We start from the raw sequence: 22212 nt of genomic DNA, 5'->3' as shown, positions 1-22212 counted from the left end.
AGTGTGATGGAGTGCCCATCACTACAGTTGAGTATGTGCACTGACTGCCATACTAATGAGCCTGGCTCTTTGGTGTTGTTGTGAGGGTGCAGGTTTGGCACCCTATAGATCTGGGTTCAAGGTAGGACAAGGTTCTCTTGTTTCACTACAGAGAATAATGTGTGTTTGGGGGTTGGGATACATCAAGAGCATTTATAGTATGTGGCCTACAGTATATAGTGAATAATAGGTGGGGTGGTTTGGGATGTATCCACAGGGACAGGTATTTGGAACAGCTAGTCTTGGAGCTCATGTTGAAAATAAAGTTACCATTTACAAGAAGTTTTGTTTGTGTTACTATTTCTCTCAGAGCCTTAAATATAGCCACTGGAAAAGCTATTCTGCTCAAAGCAGAAACTAATATTTAGGATGAGGCCAAACCAGTTCAGCGGGTCAGTCCCCTCAGATTAATTTACAACTCTACCTCTAAGCTAACACCCATATGTACACACACAGTGGCCTCACAATGGAAGATTAATGTCCTTTCATACAAGGAAGTGTCTCCAAAACGCTTTTTCCTCAAGTTCAAAGTCCAAGCACGAGAAATTCCTGGATACGCGTATATACTTTTTTTTTTTTTGCAGTAGACTTCGAAACATCATTAAGAGTGATGAGAGTTTGAGTTTTTGGTGTTTGTATTTCATGACTCTGGTGCATCTCATGCATTTCCAATGGAGCTGAGAAAATTAAACACAGCAGGTAGGATTTTATCACTTGTCAAACACGCATATCTGCTTTTGTTTAATTTGTTTTTAACTTCTTAAAGCTAAACATGGGCCGACTAGTTGCTCCTTCATTGTAGTACACGTCTCCTTTCGTCGACTTTGTGTGTTTTAGAGAGAAAAAATGACTAATAACAAGAAATCTGGTTTGTTTTGCTGAGTATGCTCACATAAATGGGACGAGACATCAGGATACAGAATGCTGTGATCAAATGATCAGATGTAGCTTCTGCAGTGTCTTTCTTTTGGGAGAATAAACCATAAATAGTATCTATGGTTCCTGAAATGACACACAGAACCTGATAAAGGGTTGTAATTTGGCTTTATGTGCTGTATTTGGATGTATGGTGCGTAATTTCATATCCTTTGTTGTGCACTCTTGTGTGTTCCCTCTTGTGTGTCAAAAAGTACTATAGGTACTAGGGTTGCAAAGGGGTGGAAAATTTCCGGTATATTTTCGGTAAATTTCCAGAAACTTTCCATGGAAACTTTAGTTAGGGAATTTTGGGAATTTTGCTTCCACACACTGGATGGCGTACGTGGCATTTTTCTGTTAAATAAGATGACAAAAAATGCAAATATGTAGATAGCAAGCTGAACTAATGGAAAGGTCTTCAAAACATTTTAAATTGATGAAATCTTGTGTAGTTACATAAAACCGTCTAGCAGGAGGCAGAAGAAACAGCATCACATTTTGCGGTAGCTAGCACCACGATAAGCTAACTTCTTTAATTAAATGGTGCTAGCTAGCTTACATTTAGCACATCTGGTTTACCAGTAAGCTAGCAATAGATTTTGATTTTGCTAGTTAAACTTTAACACCGTAGATCAAATATCATCTACCTCATATTATCAAAACGTACTTGACTGTATGTAGTCCTTTGGCTCAAATGGTTCAATAGTCTGTATCTGTGTTGTGGGCTCAAAAAAGTTGCTTTAGTAGTTCAGAATTCTAGAAATCATTGTGCATGTGATGGAGGAATGCACAATGCATGTAGGGGGTGTGGTCTCAATAGCTCTACTACAGGAAGTAGTGTGCTATGTCCCTGTGATTGAGGAATAGCAAATTATACTCAACTGTACTCACATCAAATCTGATAGTTTTAGCCAAGATTATGCTACAATATTTTTTTCTACCAACTATATTTATGTTCCCAACCTTCAACTTTTGATAATTCCCAGTTTATTCCCAATAATTCCTGTTAATTCCCATAAATTCCCGTTAATTCCCATGGAAAGTTTCCAACTTTGAAAATTCCTGGAATTTTGCAACCCTAATAGGTACCATTGTAACAGGTGCACTCGGTGTCCATTTATAGGGATAGAGAGTCATTTTGGGTTTATTTTTGATACAAAAAGGTTTTAATGGCATATAAACCCGAGTTGATGTAGCTTCTGTGCAAGAGCAAGACTTTCGGGTTTATTTAACTTGGTGCTTCCTATATAAAGGCGCCCGAAATACTGCACTATGTCGCACACTAGATGTCTAATAAAGACGTCTTTTTGTATTTACAGCTCCCTAAAACCTCAATACATTCACTACATAGACATTCCAGTCTCTATGAAGTCTGCTGACTATTATAGATATCGATATATAGTGTCTAGCCCTGCGATGACCTGGCGACTTGTCCAGGGTGCACCCCGCCTCTCGCCCATAGTCAGCTGGGATAGGCTCCAGCTTGCCCGCGACCCTGTAGAAGGATAAAGCGGCTAGAGATAATGAGATGAGATATATAGTGTCTAGCCCTGCGATGACCTGGCGACTTGTCCAGGGTGCACCCCGCCTCTCGCCCATAGTCAGCTGGGATAGGCTCCAGCTTGCCCGCGACCCTGTAGAACAGGATAAGCGGTGACAGATAATGGATGGATGGATGGATGGATGGATGGATGGATGGATGGATAGATATCTCCTCCAAAATTATTGGCACCCCTTGTAAAGATTAGTAAAAAGGGTTAGAAAAAATCCACTTTTTGGTGAAGTCGCTTTGTCTCACACTGTCTCACGCTTTGTCTCACACAAAATGAGAAAAATCCAACCTTTAATTGAAATTTTTATTCAGAGAAAAACAAATCCCTCATCAAGAAATAATTTTTTTTTAAGTGTCACTATTATTAGTACGCTGGAAATGATACTGTGTGCTCCAATTATAGGGGTATCACACTGCTCAGCCGCCCCGAGAAAGTTTATTCCAGGGTGCTGGAAAGGAGGCTCTGACCGACTGTCAAACCTCAGATTCAAGAGGAGCAATGCGGATTCCATCCTGGCCATGGAACAGTGGACCAGCTCTTTATCTGGCAGGGTTGTTGAGGGGTTCATGGGAGTATGACCAGCCAGTCTACATGTGTTTTGTAGATTTGGAAAAGGCTTATGACCGTGTCCCCCAGGGACTCTTGTGGGGGGCACTGCGGGAGTATGGGGTATTAGGGCCGTTGCTATGAGCCATCCGGTCCTTGTACAACCAAAGTGTGAGCTGTGCAGTGGCGCAGATATGTTTTTTGAACTGGGGGGGACAAAGCTGTCAGCAAACCAACCCCAACCCCACCCCCAACATGTGGCTGGGCTACGTGTGTGTGTAAAGTGTAAACCAGTGCATCCTGACTTTCTAACTATGCCTGTGTGTTGCGTGAGCGGCAGTCAATCAACAACTCTTCGCAAAGTTTCCTTATAAAACAATATGCTCGCTGAAATTATGGCAGGGAACACCAGATTAAACATTAAAACTGCCTTCTGAGCACTACAGGCTACCACCGAAAGAAGGAGGCTACCAGAAAGGCATCTCTACTCCGTACGATTTTACTTTCACTACGACATTACTTTGAACAGACTATCAAAAAATTGCAAGGTGATATGATAAAGTAAGGCACAGTTTACTTACAGTCGTTTTTTTTTTTAAAAACGATGCAATCGTTTTCTGCCTTTTGGCACCCTTCATCATGCCGTGTTGGGGTCCTGAACTAGGAGGAGCTGTCCCCGATATGCCTGTCAAACTTGTTGTGGGTAACAATAGCAACCAAGCTCAAGCTCGCAACCTGTGCAGTCTGTGCAGTTGCAACTATGTATGTACTGCTGTGCACCTCAATAAACCGAATTGTAATTAGTCTTTTGATTTTTCCGTGAGGTTTGCCTTATGCAAAGAAAGACAGCATAGACGTTTTTTCCTCCCTATAAGTGGGGGGGACCGAACGAGGTGAATTTAAATCTGGGTGGGACGAATCCCCCCCGTCCCCCCCTCTATCTGCGCCCGTGGAGCTGTGTCCGAATTTTCAGCACAAAGTCAAACACGTTTCCAGTGAGTGTTGGACTCCGCCAAGGCTGCCCCTTGTCGCCGATCCTGTTTGTGATATTCGTGGATGGGATCTCAAGGCACAGCCAGGGTGAGGAGGGTGTCCGATTTGGGAACCTCAGAATTGTATCCCTGCTTTTTGCAGATAACATGATTCTGTTGGCTTCTTCAGAGCGTGACCTTCAGCAAGCACTGGAATGGTTTGCAGGCAAGAGTGAAGCGATTGGGATGAGAGTCAGCACCTCCAAGTCTGAGGCCATGGTTCTCTGCTGGAAAACGTTGGAGTGCTCCCTCCAGGTTGGGAGTGAGTTGCTGCCCCAAGTGAAGGAGTTCAAGTATCTCGGGGTCTTGTTCACAAGTGATGGTAAAACAGAGCGTGAGATGGACAGACAGATTGGGGTGGCCTCAGCAGTAATGCAGGCGTTGTACTGGTCCGTCGTGGTGAAGAGGGAGCTGAGACAGAAAGCAAAGCTTTTGATTTACCAGTCAATCTATGTTCCAACCCTGACCAATAGTCATGAGCTTTGGGTAGTGACTGAAAGAATGAGATCACAGATACAGGTGGCTGAAATGAGCTTCCTCTGGAGGGTGGCTGGGTTCACCCTCAGAGACAGGGTGAGGAGCTCAGACATCCACAGGGATCTCGGAGTCAAGTTGCTGCTCCTTCATGTTGAAAGGAGTCAGCTGAGGTGGTTCGGGCATCTGATTAAGATGCCTCCTGGGCGCCTTCCTTTGGAGGTTTTCCGGGCACATCCAACTGGAAGGAGACCTCGGGGTAGACCCAGAACACGCTGGAGAGATTATATATCTCATCTGGCCTGGGAGTGCCTTTGGATCCCCCAGGAGGAACTGGAAAGCGTTGCTGGGGAGAGGGACACCTGGAATACCCTGCTTACCCTGCTGCCACCGCGACCTGACTTCAGATAAGCGGAAGAAAATGGATGGGTGGATGGATGGAAATGATGGTGAACACAATGTAACTGAAGTATGTTTCCCATTTAAATTGTACATGTTTGAGCTGAATGGCGTGTGGAGGAACTTTCAAGCTGTAATCCATGACTTCCTGATTAACTGGGGGACAAATATGAGGCGAAACAGAGGCCAAATTCCCTTAGGCATCTATCAACATGGGAAAGAGAAGAGAAGACACAAACCCAATGAGGGAGAAGTGTGTTAACCTTCATAAGTCAGGGAAAGGGTATAAAAAATAGCTACTCGCCTGAAAAATTTATACTGTTAGAGCAATAATAAAAAAGTGGACACCAACTGGAACTGTTACAAACTTGCCTGGAAGAGGACCCAAGTTTATTTTGTCCCCATGTACTGTGATGAGGAGACAAGAGAGGCAAAAAAAAAAAATCTCCAAGGATCACTGTTGGTGAATTACAAGAAAAAATAAAATCTTGGAGTTTCCAAGTTTCCAAAACCACCATCAGACTCCATCTCCATGCCAACAGATTATTTGGAAGGTTTGCCAGAAAAAAAGCGTTTTCTGTCAGTTAACCACAAATGTAAGCACCTGAAATTTGTGAAATGCTATGACAACTTTGACTGGAACCGTGTTCTCTGGTCTGATGGAACAAAAATGGAGCTTTTTGGCAATAAACACTCAAGGTGGGTTTGGTATAAAAAAAAAAGGATGGCTATAATGAAAAGAAGCCGATCCCAACTGTAAAATATGGTGGCGGTTCTGTGATGTTTTGGGGCTGTTTTTCCTCCAAACGCTCTGAAACCTTGTTAGGGTACATGGTATCACGGAATCCATGAAATACCAAGACATTTTAAATCAGAATCTGGCTGCCTCTGCCAGGAAACTAAAACTGGGTCGTCGTTGGATTTTCCAGCAGGACAATGATCCGAAGCATCTGTCCAAATCAACACAAAAATGGTTCACTGAGCACAGAATCAAACTTCTGCCATGGCCATTTCAGTCCCCTGACCTGAACCCCAGTGAAAACCTGTGGGATGAGCTTAAGAGGAGCGCAAGAGAGGGCCGAGGACCCTGGATGATCTGGAGAGATTGTGTAAAGAGGAATGGGCTCAGATGCCCTGCTCTGTATCTCCAACCTTATAAAATGTTCTTGGAGAGACTCAGTGCTATTTTACTGGCAAAGGGAGGTTGTATAAAAAGTATTAAATGCAGGCGTGCCAATAACAGTGGCACATTTCACAATGACTACGAACGCTCAAACTTCTGTTCATCAAATAAGTTGTGAAATGAACAGAAAATAGAGTCTTGTCAAGATATTGACAAGGTTAGGAAGAATGATTTCTGTTTCAAATACAATGCAGTGCTTCAGAATTTGCTTTCATCATAGAATCCTCCATTTGTAGCAACTCTAGCTGTCAGTGTTTTGAGGTAATCTGCAGAAATTTCACTCCATGCTTCCTGAAGCACCTCCCACAAGTTGGATTGGTTTGATGGATACTTTTTTTGTCAACTGATTTGGGTTGAGTGATTGCACAGGCTAAGAAGCTGGTGTTTAACAGAGGCTATTTAATAAAGCTGCTAGATTTGGACCTGTGAGGCATCTGTTTCTCAAACAAGAGACTCTGATGTACAGTATTTATCCTGCTCCACCATTTCTTTTTCTCTCCTGGTTAGAGCCAGGCAATTTCTGAGTGATTCCCAACTTTTGAATGGCAGTGCAAATCAATAATAATTGTTTAATGATCATATTCATGGGCGGCACGGTGGTGTAGTGGTTAGTGCTGTCGCCTCACAGCAAGAAGGTCAGGGTTCGAGCCCCATGGCCGGCGAGGGCCTTTCTGGGTGGAGTTTGCATGTTCTCCCCGTGTCCATGTAGCCTGGGAAATCCCATGCTGCTTTGCACAATCGTTCCGATCTGAAAAGACATATTTCACTTGTGATATGGTCTGGTGTTAACCAGACTAGTGTCCATGTGGGTTTCCTCCAGGTGCTCCGGTTTTCCCCACAGTCCAAAGACATGCAGGTTAGGTTAACTGGCGACTCTAAATTGACCGTAGGTGTGAATGTGAGTGTGAATGGTTGTCTGTGTCTATATGTCAGCCCTGTGATGACCTGGCGACTTGTCCAGGGTGTACCCTGCCTTTCGCCCGTAGTCTTGCCTGCGACCCTGTAGAAGGATAAAGCGGCTAGAGATAATGAGATGAGATGAGATCATATTTATCTGCATTCATTAGCTAATCTTAGCTGTTCTTCAATGTGTCTGTATTTATCACTTCCTTTGCCTGTGGTGTTCCCTGCTCCAGAATATGACCGCAGCTACTACGGCTCCCTAAGGTCACGCAAAGCACCCTTCAGTGAAATGAACGAGGCTGCAGTACAGTTTAAATGGAGCTCACATCCTGAGGAAGACAGCAGTAAAGATGAAAATTCCAACAAAATGCAAAATCTCAAAGAGCTGCCCCTTCACATGGGACTGAAAAAAGCTATATGGTACAATATGTTTTCAATTTTTTTGTGAGTTATAAAATGCTATAATGAAAAGTAAATACAAATGTTGCTGCCAGTCAAGTGTCAATCCTGGGTCTGTCCTTCAGGCAGGTGCAGCAGATGCAAGTCCCCGTTGTGTCGAGTTGGACTTCCTGGCATTTACATCACTCCAAGTCCTTTCGGCGTTTTCGTGAGGACCTATCGGGTGCTTTGTATTTCATCAAGCTCTGGAGGAAGTCCTTACACCAGATCGGAGGTAACATATAAATTCATATTGTGCTCTGGGCTCAGGAGAACCAGGTGAAAGGAACCGGAGACTTTTTCTATCAGTGATTTTTATTTTCTAAACAGGACATTTTGGAGGAGGCGTCAAGTCCTATTTCCTGTTCTTGAGATTCCTTGTTATTCTGAACTTCCTGTCCTTCCTGTTGATGGCCGGTTTTTTGATCATACCCAGCATTGTTTTCCGCTTTAACAACTCCACTGGTCATTTACTCATTCCCTCCATCAACCTTTCAGGTAAAAACTGCTGGTTTTCTAATATAATAATCCACTCAGTTTTGTTTCTTTATTTATACCAAAATTGTGCCAATTTTTGGTCTGCCTCTTCCTCCGTACCACCATTCGTCTGTTTCCGATTATATTCACTTGTTCTGAGTTTCGGTTGGATTAGTTTAGTTCTTTATACTCTGTTATTTCCCTCTCCTCATGAAGTCCAAATTTTCTGTGGCCCTACCTCACCGTGCTACGGATTTTGAGGATGATTCCTGGTTAGCCCTTAAAAATTGCCATGCCACTTTTATACACATGTCCTCCTTCATACAACCAAACAGTGAAGCATGATGGTGGTAGCATTGTGTCAAGTATTAGCCTTGGCCTCTTTGCTACTTCTCTGACCTATGCTTCGTGTTATAACCAGGATCTGACATTTCCCTTGGGAGCAACTTCCAAATGGGCTACTTGAAATTAACCTCACAACCTTCTGATCAGGCACGACCATCTGGCTATGAAATGTTTCTCAGTGTGGATGGTGTGAGAGCTCTGTTTTTGGTGCAGGTGTGGAGGTGTGTCTGCAATATGATGTTCAGCCTCAACCTCTCACCGTTTACTACACCTACTTCCTGGATTTGCTCTCAGGAACGGTATGACACATACAAACACACATACACTTGCAGTAATTCACTTTATGTTCAACAGTTTTCACAGAATTTGCTCTTACAGTATGCTTCAATTTCTGCATATTGCACATGATGCAAATCTAAATTCAATATTTTAATATTATTCCTGGAAACGGTGTGCTATGTAGCTAAATGTACTGTTGGAAATAAATTACACAAGATGCCCAAAGGTGGTGGCACAGTGGTGTAGTGGTTAGCACTGTCGCCTCACAGCAAGAAGGTCCTGGGTTCGAGCCCAGCAGCCGGCGAGGGCCTTTCTGTGTGGAGTTTGCATGCTGTCCGCGTGGGTTTCCTCCAGGTGCTCCGGTTTCCCCCAAAGGCATGCAGGTTAGGCTAATTGGTGGCTCTAAATTGACCATAGGTGTGAGCGTGAATGGTTGTCTGTGTCTATGTCTTAGCCCTGCAATGACCTGGCGACTTGTCCAGGGTGTACCCCGCCTCTCGCCCATAGTCAGCTGGGATAGGCTCCAGGTTGCCTGCAACCTTGTAGAACAGGATAAGCGGCTACAGATAATGGATGGAACACCTGACCATCTCACCCCATTCCAGTTTTAGTTCTCGAGTATGTTTTAGTGCTTATGATATCTGACTCATTGAACTATGAACTCTAGCACTAATCTAACAGTAATAAATCAGAGTATCACACAGACATCACATGACCACTATTATCCCACTATTATACCACAATCATGACATTACATAACAGGAATCAATGACAACAAGACTTAAATAAAAAATTAATGTAAGCATAGCTTTACAGCAACATCATCTTAAAGAAAGAAAGAAAGAAAGAAAGAAAGCACAACTTTATTCATCACACACTTGTGAAATTCCTCTCTGCATTTAACTCATCTGAAGCAGTGAACACACACACACACACACACACACGTGAGCAAGGAGCACACACACATACCCAGAGCAGTGGGCAGCCATGCTAACAGCATCCAGGGAGCAGTTGGGAGTTAGGTGCCTCGCTCAAGGGCACCCAAGGCCGTCCCACATTAACCTATCCGCATGTCTTTGGACTGTGGAGGAAACCGGAGCACCCAGAGGAAACCCACACAGACACGGGAAGAACATGCAAACTCCACACAGAAAGGCCCTCGCTGGCTTCTGGGCTCGAACCCAGAACCTTCTTGCTATGAGGCGACCGTGCTAACCACTTACACTACCGTGCCACCCACGTAGTGCTCAAGTAGCTAAAACTAATACTTAAGTAATCGCCATGAGCTCACGGTGAGTTGAAATGTTGAAATTCACATCATAATAAATGCACCAGAGAAACGTAGTACTCAATTTTTTTTTTCACTTTGACGACAGCTCAGATTGGTCAATTTTTTTTTAAAATTTATTTTCTGTAAAAGCAGCTTGGAAAATTCTCTTCCAGGGCTTCATGGAGTACTCATACCTGTTCTATGGATTTTATAATAACACTGAGGTCATCAGCAATGGGTTTTCATACAACATTTCACTGGCTTACCTGCTCACCACCACCTTCTACTTCCTGTTTTGCCTGTTATGCATCGTGGTTCGGTAAGTCCAATAATAACAGTAATAACTTTGCTTCTATAGCATCTACATCCACTTCGAGTTCAAAATGGATACATACAATGAATGAAAGCCTCTGATTGGTTGACAGGATGGGTAGAGTCGCACAGCTTGTCATGGCGATGGATGGCGGACCCTTAGGAGGGTACAGTGTGCTTGTTTTCACAGGCTGGGATCATGGCCTCCAAGATCAGCTCACTGCCAAAGTAAAACACAACAACCTGCGTTATCGCTTACAGGTGAACGCTACTTCCTGTTTACAGAGACACGCCCATAAACATTTGCACTGACATCTCAGCTCTCATGTTAAATCATGTTGAATGCATTCGCAGTGAAGATTATCAACATTTATATTTGTATTTGATCTAAAAATCAAACTTGGAGCTGCTCTTATTTCCATATTTGGATTCAGTAACACGCCTACATTTCGGTTACGCAATATGGTGTTCAAATATGGTCGTCTTTTGGCATTCACCAATTTGACAGTGATATTTTTCTGAATTCACAACACGATGTTTTCATTTCTCAATATGATACAGCCCATTACATACAGGTTGGTTACTGATTAGTGCGAAGTGTTATTAATTAATTACAACACATTTTTTTATTTGTCATTCATTTCTTAGGAACTCACTCCCATATCTGAGGGAAATGCTGAGTCATCATGGATTTAATTTTCGACTTGTGAACTTCTTGTTTTTATGCAATTTTGAAAAAAATAACATTTGTATCCAAGACATAAGGGCGATGTGCTAGCTAGCTAAATTGTTCATGTCAGTCAATAGCCAGTTTATGTTCTGGATTTCCCTGTTGCATAGCAACAATATTCAAACCACTTAGCCATCATGTATGTTTGTGTTCCCATGTCGAAAATATAAACCCTACTTTACTTTCATTACTTCCTGGAACATTACTGTACTTCCTGATTATTAGTTGCGCAGGAAGTACGACCAACTTTTATGCTATAAAGTTCCTTATATTTTAGCCTTATTTTGCAAACAAAATGGCTGAAATAATGTCTTTCAGTAATTAACAGTTATTCCATGAAATCGAGTCGTACGTGAGCTGATAGCCAACGAGGCGCGTAGCACCAAGTTGGCGATAAGCCATGTACGACAAGATTGAGTGGAATGACTGTTTTATTCTATCCACATTCACTGGATTTTGAGAAAGAGAGCATTTTATTTTTCTTTTTTGCAAATTCGATACATAAAAACTTTGTACAAAATGTCCGACAAAATAATTTCCGCTAAGAATGTAAACAAACCGGCGAAATGACAGTAGCAATTTGTGAAAAATGCGATAATTATAATTCTTGGAAAAAAAGTTCTTACCATCAAATACTTTCATTCCATATTTTGTTGTTTTTTGGGGATTTTTTTAGAGTTTTGTTTTCAAGGAGAGTTTTTATTTTGTTCTCGGTTGGTTCGGCAACACGCTTCACCATTTTCTTCTTCTATTCACAATATATAAGCTGATAGCCTACTAGTAGATTAGCTAAACAGAGTGTGCGATTGCTCATATCCAGTGAATGTGGATAGAATAAACATCAATATTCCAAACACCTGATCTGACTTTCTTTATGCCTCATTATCTGCATCTCTCTCTCTGTCTCTCTCTCTCTCTTTCTCTTTCATCAGGTGGATCTGGAGGAGGAGAGAATTAAGAGGAAGGCTGACTCTCTCACTCTCTCTCAAGCATTCTTTCTTTATTCCCTCCGAATTTTCTTAAACCTCATTGTTCTGGCAATGATAGTTGGTGCCTTCTTTGCCATCAGTTCTGCAACCCAGTATAGTCAGGTAAAACTGTACTCGCTGTAGTTCTGAGCAATAGTCATGTTTTGCAAAAATTAAAACTTTTCGTTCGATCACATGGGAGCAATAAGTGTCAGTCAGAGCAAGCAATAAACAGTTTCAGGAGTCCTTCAAATAAATGCAAATGTTTGAAGAGTGCCTCATAAATACACGAGATGAGCTAACTCACTACTAGCTGTTGACTTCCAGGTGTGGATTTAAAGTAGCTAATTAATCACATGAGCTGACAGCAGGTGTGCAAAATCAGTACGAAGGTGAGCTGGAGCGAGTGAGGGTTTGTGATGGGTGATGGGAACTGGAGTTTTTGTCAGCCATGCTTGTAAGCAGTGAGTGTTCTTGGGAAATGGAGTCCAAATGGCAGAGTCTGGTGTGGATGTGACAGTGATGGTTCATCTCATCTCATCTCATCTCATTATCTCTAGCCGCTTTATCCTTCTACAGGGTCGCAGGCAAGCTGGAGCCTATCCCAGCTGACTACGGGCGAAAGGCGGGGTACACCCTGGACAAGTCGCCAGGTCATCACAGGGCTGACACATAGACACAGACAACCATTCACACTCACATTCACACCTACGCTCAATTTAGAGTCACCAGTTAACCTAACCTGCATGTCTTTGGACTGTGGGGGAAACCGGAGCACCCGGAGAAAACCCACGCGGACACGGGGAGAACATGCAAACTCCACACAGAAAGGCCCTCGCCAGCCCCGGGGCTCGAACCCAGGACCTTCTTGCTGTGAGGCGACAGCGCTAACCACTACACCACCGTGCCGCCCAGTGATGGTTCATTTGTAGAATATCATGCACTAGCTGGCTTTTCTGATTCAACGTTTCCTGACAGAAAATCTTGACCGTGGTCATTGCTAACCCTCGGCTCAAATTTTGCCATCATAACCTGAGAGAGAGAGAAAAGATAATTTTACAATCAACTCCAGAAGACAAGACTGTCAAAAAATGCAACAATGGCTGAATAAAATGAAGGCTTAATGAGAAACTGCTAATGAGTATTTCTTGCTTTCTTTTTTTTAGTCTCAGCAACGGGAAGGTATCTTGGGATTGCTACTGGAGTATCTCCCCTCCATCGTGATCACAGCCAGTAATTTTGTTGTTCCTTTTCTGTGTGACCAGATCGCTAACCTTGAGAAATACTCACCTAGTGTCACTGTAATCCTTGCCGTGCTACGGTTAGACACACACACACACACACACACACACACACACACACACACACACTTTTGAAACAGTGTTAGTTTTGTAATTAAGAGCAAGCTAAAGAACATTGCTAATTTACTAACAATCCAATGCTAACATGTTACACACCACCTATCAGGTTGCATGTTTAGATAAGTGTTACTAAAGAAAAGGCCAGGTGACTTGTTTAATATTGCAATATGCTGTATAATCAATTAACAGTGCATATGGGATCCAAATAATCTTCCTAATTGTACAGAATAACATGTTTGCTCCCCCCCCCCCCCCCCCCCCCATGTGTTCAGGGCCGTGTTCTTGCGTTTAGTGAGTTTAGCTGTACTCTTGTACACTCTGTGGAAACAGATCACATGTGAGGGAAACGCACAAATCTGTTCACCCTGCAGCTACAACTACTCACAGTATCAGGTAAACAACAACAACACACAGTATCAGGTAAACAACAACACACAGTGTCAGTTTCGAAATAATATGTAGAGAATAAATATACAGTGTATATACAATATATATATTCTGTGGTAGCTAACTAGATAGCGAGTAATAATCTCCTTTGGTAATTATAGTCACTAATTACATCATGTGGTAAATTTAGTGAGCTGGTAATAACCTTCTTTAGCTAGTAATAACATCCTGTGGTCAATTTATCCAGAAATAATCTGCTGTGGTAAATTTATCCAGAAATAATCTCCTGTGGTAAATTTATCCAGAAATAATCTCCTGTGGTCAATTTATCCAGAAATAATGTCCTGTGGTCAATTTATCCAGAAATACTCTCCTGTGGTAAATTTATCCAGAAATACTCTCCTGTGGTAAATTTATCCAGAAATAATCTCCTGTGGTAAATTTATCTAGCTATAACTTCCTGTGGTAAATTTATCTAGCTATAACTTCCTGTGGTAAATTTATCCAGAAATAGTCTCCTGTGGTAAATTTATCCAGAAATAGTCTCCTGTGGTAAATTTATCCAGAAATACTCTCCTGTGGTAATTTATCCAGTAATAATCTCCTGTGGTAAATTTATCTAGCTGTAACTTCCTGTGGTAAATTTATTCAGAAATACTCTCCTGTGGTAAATTTATCCAGAAATAATCTCCTGTGGTAAATTTATCCAGAAATAATCTCCTGTGGTAAATTTATCCAGAAATAATCTCCTGTGGTAAATTTATCTAGCTATAACTTCCTGTGGTAAATTTATCCAGTAATAATCTCCTGTAGTAAATTTATCCAGAAATAATCTCCTGTGGTCAATTTATCCAGAAATAATCTCCTATGGTCAATTTATCCAGAAATAATCTCCTGTGGTAAATTTATCCAGAAATAGTCTCCTGTGGTAAATTTATCCAGTAATAATCTCCTGTGGTAAATTTATCTAGCTATAACTTCCTGTGGTAATTAAATTTATCTAACTATAACATCCTGTGGTAAATTTATCCAGAAATAGTCTCCTGTGGTAAATTTATCCAGAAATACTCTGCTGTGGTAATTTATCCAGTAATAATCTCCTGTGGTAAATTTATCTAGCTATAACTTCCTGTGGTAAATTTATCCAGAAATACTCTCCTGTGGTAAATTTATCCAGAAATAGTCTCCTGTGGTAAATTTATCCAGAAATACTCTCCTGTGGTAATTTATCCAGTAATAATCTCCTGTGGTAAATTTATCTAGCTGTAACTTCCTGTGGTAAATTTATTCAGAAATACTCTCCTGTGGTAAATTTATCCAGAAATAATCTCCTGTGGTAAATTTATCCAGAAATAATCTCCTGTGGTAAATTTATCCAGAAATAATTTCCTGTGGTAAATTTATCTAGCTATAACTTCCTGTGGTGAATTTATCCAGTAATAATCTCCTGTAGTAAATTTATCCAGAAATAATCTCCTGTGGTCAATTTATCCAGAAATAATCTCCTATGGTCAATTTATCCAGAAATAATCTCCTGTGGTAAATTTATCCAGAAATAGTCTCCTGTGGTAAATTTATCCAGAAATACTCTCCTGTGGTAAATTTATCCAGTAATAATCTCCTGTGGTAAATTTATCTAGCTATAACTTCCTGTGGTAATTAAATTTATCTAACTATAACATCCTGTGGTAAATTTATCCAGAAATAGTCTCCTGTGGTAAATTTATCCAGAAACACTCTGCTGTGGTAATTTATCCAGTAATAATCTCCTGTGGTAAATTTATCTAGCTATAACTTCCTGTGGTAAATTTATCCAGAAATACTCTCCTGTGGTAAATTTATCCAGAAATACTCTCCTGTGGTAAATTTATCCAGAAATAATCTCCTGTGGTAAATTTATCCAGTAATAATCTCCTGTGGTAAGTTTATCCAGTAATAATCTCCTGTAGTAAATTTATCCAGAAATAATTTCCTGTGGTAAATTTATCTAGCTATAACTTCCTGTGGTAAATTTATCTAGCCATAACTTCCTGTGGTCAATTTATCCAGAAATAATCTCCTGTGGTAAATTTATCCAGAAATAATCTCCTGTGGTAAATTTATCCAGAAATAGTCTCCTGTGGTAAATTTATCCAGAAATACTCTCCTGTGGTAAATTTATCCAGAAATAATCTCCTGTGGTAAATTTATCCAGAAATACTCTCCTGTGGTAAATTTATCCAGAAATAATCTCCTGTGGTTAATTTATCCAGTAATAATCTCCTGTGGTAAATTTATCCAGAAATAGTCTCCTGTGGTAAATTTATCCAGAAATAGTCTCCTGTGGTAAATTTATCCAGAAATACTCTCCTGTGGTAAATTTATCTAGCTATAACTTCCTGTGGTAAATTCATCTAGCTATAATTTCCTGTGGTAAATTTATCCAGAAATACTCTCCTGTGGTCAATTTATCCAGTAATAATCTCCTGTGGTAAATTTATCCAGAAATACTCTCCTGTGGTAAATTTATCCAGAAATAATCTCCTGTGGTAAATTTATCCAGTAATAATCTCCTGTAGTAAATTTATCCAGAAATACTCTCCTGTGGTAAATTTATCTAGCTATAATTTCCTGTGGTAAATTTATCCAGAAATACTCTCCTGTGGTAAATTTATCCAGTAATAATCTCCTGTGGTAAATTTATCCAGAAATACTCTCCTGTGGTAAATTTATCCAGAAATAATCTCCTGTGGTAAATTTATCCAGTAATAATCTCCTGTAGTAAATTTATCCAGAAATACTCTCCTGTGGTAAATTTATCCAGTAATAATCTCCTGTAGTAAATTTATCCAGAAATACTCTCCTGTGGTAAATTTATCCAGTAATAATCTCCTGTGGTAAATTTATCCAGAAATACTCTCCTGTGGTAAATTTATCCAGAAATAATCTCCTGTGGTAAATTTATCTAGCCATACTTTCCAATGGTAAATTTATCCAGAAATAATTTCCTGTGGTAAATTTATCCAGTCATAATCTCCTGTGGTAAATTTATCCAGTCATAATCTCCTGTGGTAAATTTATCCAGTCATAATCTCCTATGGTAAATTTATCCAGAAATAGTCTCCTGTGGTAAATTTATCCAGTAATAATCTCCTGTGGTAAATTTATCTAGCCATAACTTCCAATGGTAAATTTATCCAGAAATAATCTCCTGTGGTAAATTTATCTCGCCATAACTTCCTGTGGTCAATTTATCCAGTAATAATCTCCTGTGGTAAATTTATCCAGAAATAATCTCCTCTGGTTAATTTATCCAGAAATAGTCTCCTGTGGTAAATTTATCCAGTAATAATCTCCTGTAGTAAATTTATCCAGAAATACTCTCCTGTGGTAAATTTATCCAGTAATAATCTCCTGTAGTAAATTTATCCAGAAATACTCTCCTGTGGTAAATTTATCCAGTAATAATCTCCTGTGGTAAATTTATCCAGAAATAATCTCCTGTGGTAAATTTATCCAGTAATAATCTCCTGTGGTAAGTTTATCCAGTAATAATCTCCTGTAGTAAATTTATCCAGAAATAATTTCCTGTGGTAAATTTATCTAGCTATAACTTCCTGTGGTAAATTTATCTAGCCATAACTTCCTGTGGTCAATTTATCCAGAAATAATCTCCTGTGGTAAATTTATCCAGAAATAATCTCCTGTGGTAAATTTATCCAGAAATAGTCTCCTGTGGTAAATTTATCCAGAAATACTCTCCTGTGGTAAATTTATCCAGAAATAATCTCCTGTGGTAAATTTATCCAGAAATACTCTCCTGTGGTAAATTTATCCAGAAATAATCTCCTGTGGTTAATTTATCCAGTAATAATCTCCTGTGGTAAATTTATCCAGAAATAGTCTCCTGTGGTAAATTTATCCAGAAATAGTCTCCTGTGGTAAATTTATCCAGAAATACTCTCCTGTGGTAAATTTATCTAGCTATAACTTCCTGTGGTAAATTCATCTAGCTATAACTTCCAATGGTAAATTTATCCAGAAATACTCTCCTGTGGTCAATTTATCCAGTAATAATCTCCTGTGGTAAATTTATCCAGAAATACTCTCCTGTGGTAAATTTATCCAGAAATAATCTCCTGTGGTAAATTTATCCAGTAATAATCTCCTGTAGTAAATTTATCCAGAAATACTCTCCTGTGGTAAATTTATCTAGCTATAATTTCCTGTGGTAAATTTATCCAGAAATACTCTCCTGTGGTAAATTTATCCAGTAATAATCTCCTGTGGTAAATTTATCCAGAAATACTCTCCTGTGGTAAATTTATCCAGAAATAATCTCCTGTGGTAAATTTATCCAGTAATAATCTCCTGTAGTAAATTTATCCAGAAATACTCTCCTGTGGTAAATTTATCCAGTAATAATCTCCTGTAGTAAATTTATCCAGAAATACTCTCCTGTGGTAAATTTATCCAGTAATAATCTCCTGTGGTAAATTTATCCAGAAATACTCTCCTGTGGTAAATTTATCCAGAAATAATCTCCTGTGGTAAATTTATCTAGCCATACTTTCCAATGGTAAATTTATCCAGAAATAATTTCCTGTGGTAAATTTATCCAGTCATAATCTCCTGTGGTAAATTTATCCAGTCATAATCTCCTATGGTAAATTTATCCAGAAATAGTCTCCTGTGGTAAATTTATCCAGTAATAATCTCCTGTGGTAAATTTATCTAGCCATAACTTCCAATGGTAAATTTATCCAGAAATAATCTCCTGTGGTAAATTTATCTCGCCATAACTTCCTGTGGTCAATTTATCCAGAAATAATCTCCTGTGGTAAATTTATCTAGCCATAACCTCCTGTGGTCAATTTATCCAGTAATAATCTCCTGTGGTAAATTTATCCAGAAATAATCTCCTCTGGTTAATTTATCCAGAAATAGTCTCCTGTGGTAAATTTATCCAGTAATAATCTCCTGTAGTAAATTTATCCAGAAATACTCTCCTGTGGTAAATTTATCCAGTAATAATCTCCTGTAGTAAATTTATCCAGAAATACTCTCCTGTGGTAAATTTATCCAGTAATAATCTCCTGTGGTAAATTTATCCAGAAATAATCTCCTGTGGTAAATTTATCTAGCCATACTTTCCAATGGTAAATTTATCCAGAAATAATTTCCTGTGGTAAATTTATCCAGTCATAATCTCCTGTGGTAAATTTATCCAGTCATAATCTCCTGTGGTAAATTTATCCAGTCATAATCTCCTATGGTAAATTTATCCAGAAATAGTCTCCTGTGGTAAATTTATCCAGTAATAATCTCCTGTGGTAAATTTATCTAGCCATAACTTCCAATGGTAAATTTATCCAGAAATAATCTCCTGTGGTAAATTTATCTCGCCATAACTTCCTGTGGTCAATTTATCCAGAAATAATCTCCTGTGGTAAATTTATCTAGCCATAACCTCCTGTGGTCAATTTATCCAGTAATAATCTCCTGTGGTAAATTTATCCAGAAATAATCTCCTCTGGTTAATTTATCCAGAAATAGTCTCCTGTGGTAAATTTATCCAGAAATAATCTCCTGTGGTAAATTTATCCAGAAATACTCTCCTGTGGTAAATTTATCCAGAAATAATCTCCTGTGGTAAATTTATCCAGTAATAATCTCCTGTGGTAAATTTATCCAGTAATAATCTCATCTCATCTCATTATCTCTAGCCGCTTTATCCTTCTACAGGGTCGCAGGCAAGCTGGAGCCTATCCCAGCTGACTATGGGCGAAAGGCGGGGTACACCCTGGACAAGTCGCCAGGTCATCACAGGGCTGACACATAGACACAGACAACCATTCACACTCACATTCACACCTACGGTCAATTTAGAGTCACCAGTTAACCTAACCTGCATGTCTTTGGACTGTGGGGGAAACCGGAGCACCCGGAGGAAACCCACACGGACACGGGGAGAACATGCAAACTCCACGCAGAAAGGCCCTCGCCGGCCACGGGGCTCGAACCCAGGACCTTCTTGCTGTGAGGCGACAGCGCTAACCACTACACCACCGTGCCGCCCCCCAGTAATAATCTCCTGTAGTAAATTTATCCAGAAATAATCTCCTGTGGTAAATTTATCTAGCTATAACTTCCTGTGGTAAATTTATCTAACCATAACTTCCAATGGTAAATGTATCCAGTAATAATCTCCTGTGGTAAATTTATCTCGCCATAACTTCCTGTGGTCAATTTATCCAGAAATAATCTCCTGTGGTAAATTTATCCACAAATGATCTCCTGTGGTAAATTTATCCAGAAATAATCTCCTGTGGTAAATTTATCTAGCTATAACTTCCTGTGGTGAATTTATCCAGTAATAATCTCCTGTAGTAAATTTATCCAGAAATAATCTCCTGTGGTCAATTTATCCAGAAATAATCTCCTATGGTCAATTTATCCAGAAATAATCTCCTGTGGTAAATTTATCCAGAAATAGTCTCCTGTGGTAAATTTATCCAGAAATACTCTCCTGTGGTAAATTTATCCAGTAATAATCTCCTGTGGTAAATTTATCTAGCTATAACTTCCTGTGGTAATTAAATTTATCTAACTACAACATCCTGTGGTAAATTTATCCAGAAATAGTCTCCTGTGGTAAATTTATCCAGAAACACTCTGCTGTGGTAATTTATCCAGTAATAATCTCCTGTGGTAAATTTATCTAGCTATAACTTCCTGTGGTAAATTTATCCAGAAATACTCTCCTGTGGTAAATTTATCCAGAAATAATCTCCTGTGGTAAATTTATCCAGTAATAATCTCCTGTGGTAAGTTTATCCAGTAATAATCTCCTGTAGTAAATTTATCCAGAAATAATTTCCTGTGGTGAATTTATCTAGCTATAACTTCCTGTGGTAAATTTATCTAGCCATAACTTCCTGTGGTCAATTTATCCAGAAATAATCTCCTGTGGTAAATTTATCCAGAAATAGTCTCCTGTGGTAAATTTATCCAGAAATAATCTCCTGTGGTAAATTTATCCAGAAATACTCTCCTGTGGTAAATTTATCCAGAAATAATCTCCTGTGGTAAATTTATCCAGAAATAGTCTCCTGTGGTAAATTTATCCAGAAATACTCTCCTGTGGTAAATTTATCCAGAAATAATCTCCTGTGGTAAATTTATCCAGAAATACTCTCCTGTGGTAAATTTATCCAGAAATAATCTCCTGTGGTTAATTTATCCAGTAATAATCTCCTGTGGTAAATTTATCCAGAAATAGTCTCCTGTGGTAAATTTATCCAGAAATAGTCTCCTGTGGTAAATTTATCCAGAAATACTCTCCTGTGGTAAATTTATCTAGCTATAACTTCCTGTGGTAAATTCATCTAGCTATAATTTCCTGTGGTAAATTTATCCAGAAATACTCTCCTGTGGTCAATTTATCCAGTAATAATCTCCTGTGGTAAATTTATCCAGAAATACTCTCCTGTGGTAAATTTATCCAGAAATAATCTCCTGTGGTAAATTTATCCAGTAATAATCTCCTGTAGTAAATTTATCCAGAAATACTCTCCTGTGGTAAATTTATCTAGCTATAATTTCCTGTGGTAAATTTATCCAGAAATACTCTCCTGTGGTAAATTTATCCAGTAATAATCTCCTGTGGTAAATTTATCCAGAAATACTCTCCTGTGGTAAATTTATCCAGAAATAATCTCCTGTGGTAAATTTATCCAGTAATAATCTCCTGTAGTAAATTTATCCAGAAATACTCTCCTGTGGTAAATTTATCCAGTAATAATCTCCTGTAGTAAATTTATCCAGAAATACTCTCCTGTGGTAAATTTATCCAGTAATAATCTCCTGTGGTAAATTTATCCAGAAATACTCTCCTGTGGTAAATTTATCCAGAAATAATCTCCTGTGGTAAATTTATCTAGCCATACTTTCCAATGGTAAATTTATCCTGAAATAATTTCCTGTGGTAAATTTATCCAGTCATAATCTCCTGTGGTAAATTTATCCAGTCATAATCTCCTGTGGTAAATTTATCCAGTCATAATCTCCTATGGTAAATTTATCCAGAAATAGTCTCCTGTGGTAAATTTATCCAGTAATAATCTCCTGTGGTAAATTTATCTAGCCATAACTTCCAATGGTAAATTTATCCAGAAATAATCTCCTGTGGTAAATTTATCTCGCCATAACTTCCTGTGGTCAATTTATCCAGAAATAATCTCCTGTGGTAAATTTATCTAGCCATAACCTCCTGTGGTCAATTTATCCAGTAATAATCTCCTGTGGTAAATTTATCCAGAAATAATCTCCTCTGGTTAATTTATCCAGAAATAGTCTCCTGTGGTAAATTTATCCAGTAATAATCTCCTGTAGTAAATTTATCCAGAAATACTCTCCTGTGGTAAATTTATCCAGTAATAATCTCCTGTAGTAAATTTATCCAGAAATACTCTCCTGTGGTAAATTTATCCAGTAATAATCTCCTGTGGTAAATTTATCCAGAAATAATCTCCTGTGGTAAATTTATCTAGCCATACTTTCCAATGGTAAATTTATCCAGAAATAATTTCCTGTGGTAAATTTATCCAGTCATAATCTC

At 39.2% G+C, this 22212-nt stretch overlaps 1 protein-coding gene across 2 annotated transcripts in view; it reads left to right on the top strand.

The window, feature by feature from the left end:
• Positions 1 to 591: 591 nt before the first annotated feature.
• tmc4 (transmembrane channel-like 4) overlaps positions 592 to 22212 on the top strand; it is a 37577-nt gene continuing 15956 nt past the window's right edge. The window contains exons 1-10 of one of the 2 annotated variants that reach the window (XM_060920377.1): positions 592 to 738; positions 7280 to 7466; positions 7571 to 7719; positions 7815 to 7982; positions 8520 to 8605; positions 10029 to 10174; positions 10281 to 10428; positions 11830 to 11988; positions 13032 to 13186; positions 13499 to 13619. In XM_060920377.1, coding sequence (XP_060776360.1) covers positions 711 to 738; positions 7280 to 7466; positions 7571 to 7719; positions 7815 to 7982; positions 8520 to 8605; positions 10029 to 10174; positions 10281 to 10428; positions 11830 to 11988; positions 13032 to 13186; positions 13499 to 13619 — 1347 coding nt within the window. In that variant the 5' untranslated portion in view covers positions 592 to 710. The remainder of the gene's footprint in view (positions 739 to 7279; positions 7467 to 7570; positions 7720 to 7814; positions 7983 to 8519; positions 8606 to 10028; positions 10175 to 10280; positions 10429 to 11829; positions 11989 to 13031; positions 13187 to 13498; positions 13620 to 22212) is intronic. The other variant, XM_060920378.1, reaches the window with a different exon arrangement.

The sequence above is a fragment of the Neoarius graeffei genome, chromosome 5, assembly GCF_027579695.1.
Source record: "Neoarius graeffei isolate fNeoGra1 chromosome 5, fNeoGra1.pri, whole genome shotgun sequence".
NCBI lineage: Eukaryota > Metazoa > Chordata > Actinopteri > Siluriformes > Ariidae > Neoarius > Neoarius graeffei.
The sequence above is the reverse complement of the archived record's forward strand: the minus strand, read 5'-3'. Positions and strand labels throughout refer to the sequence as shown.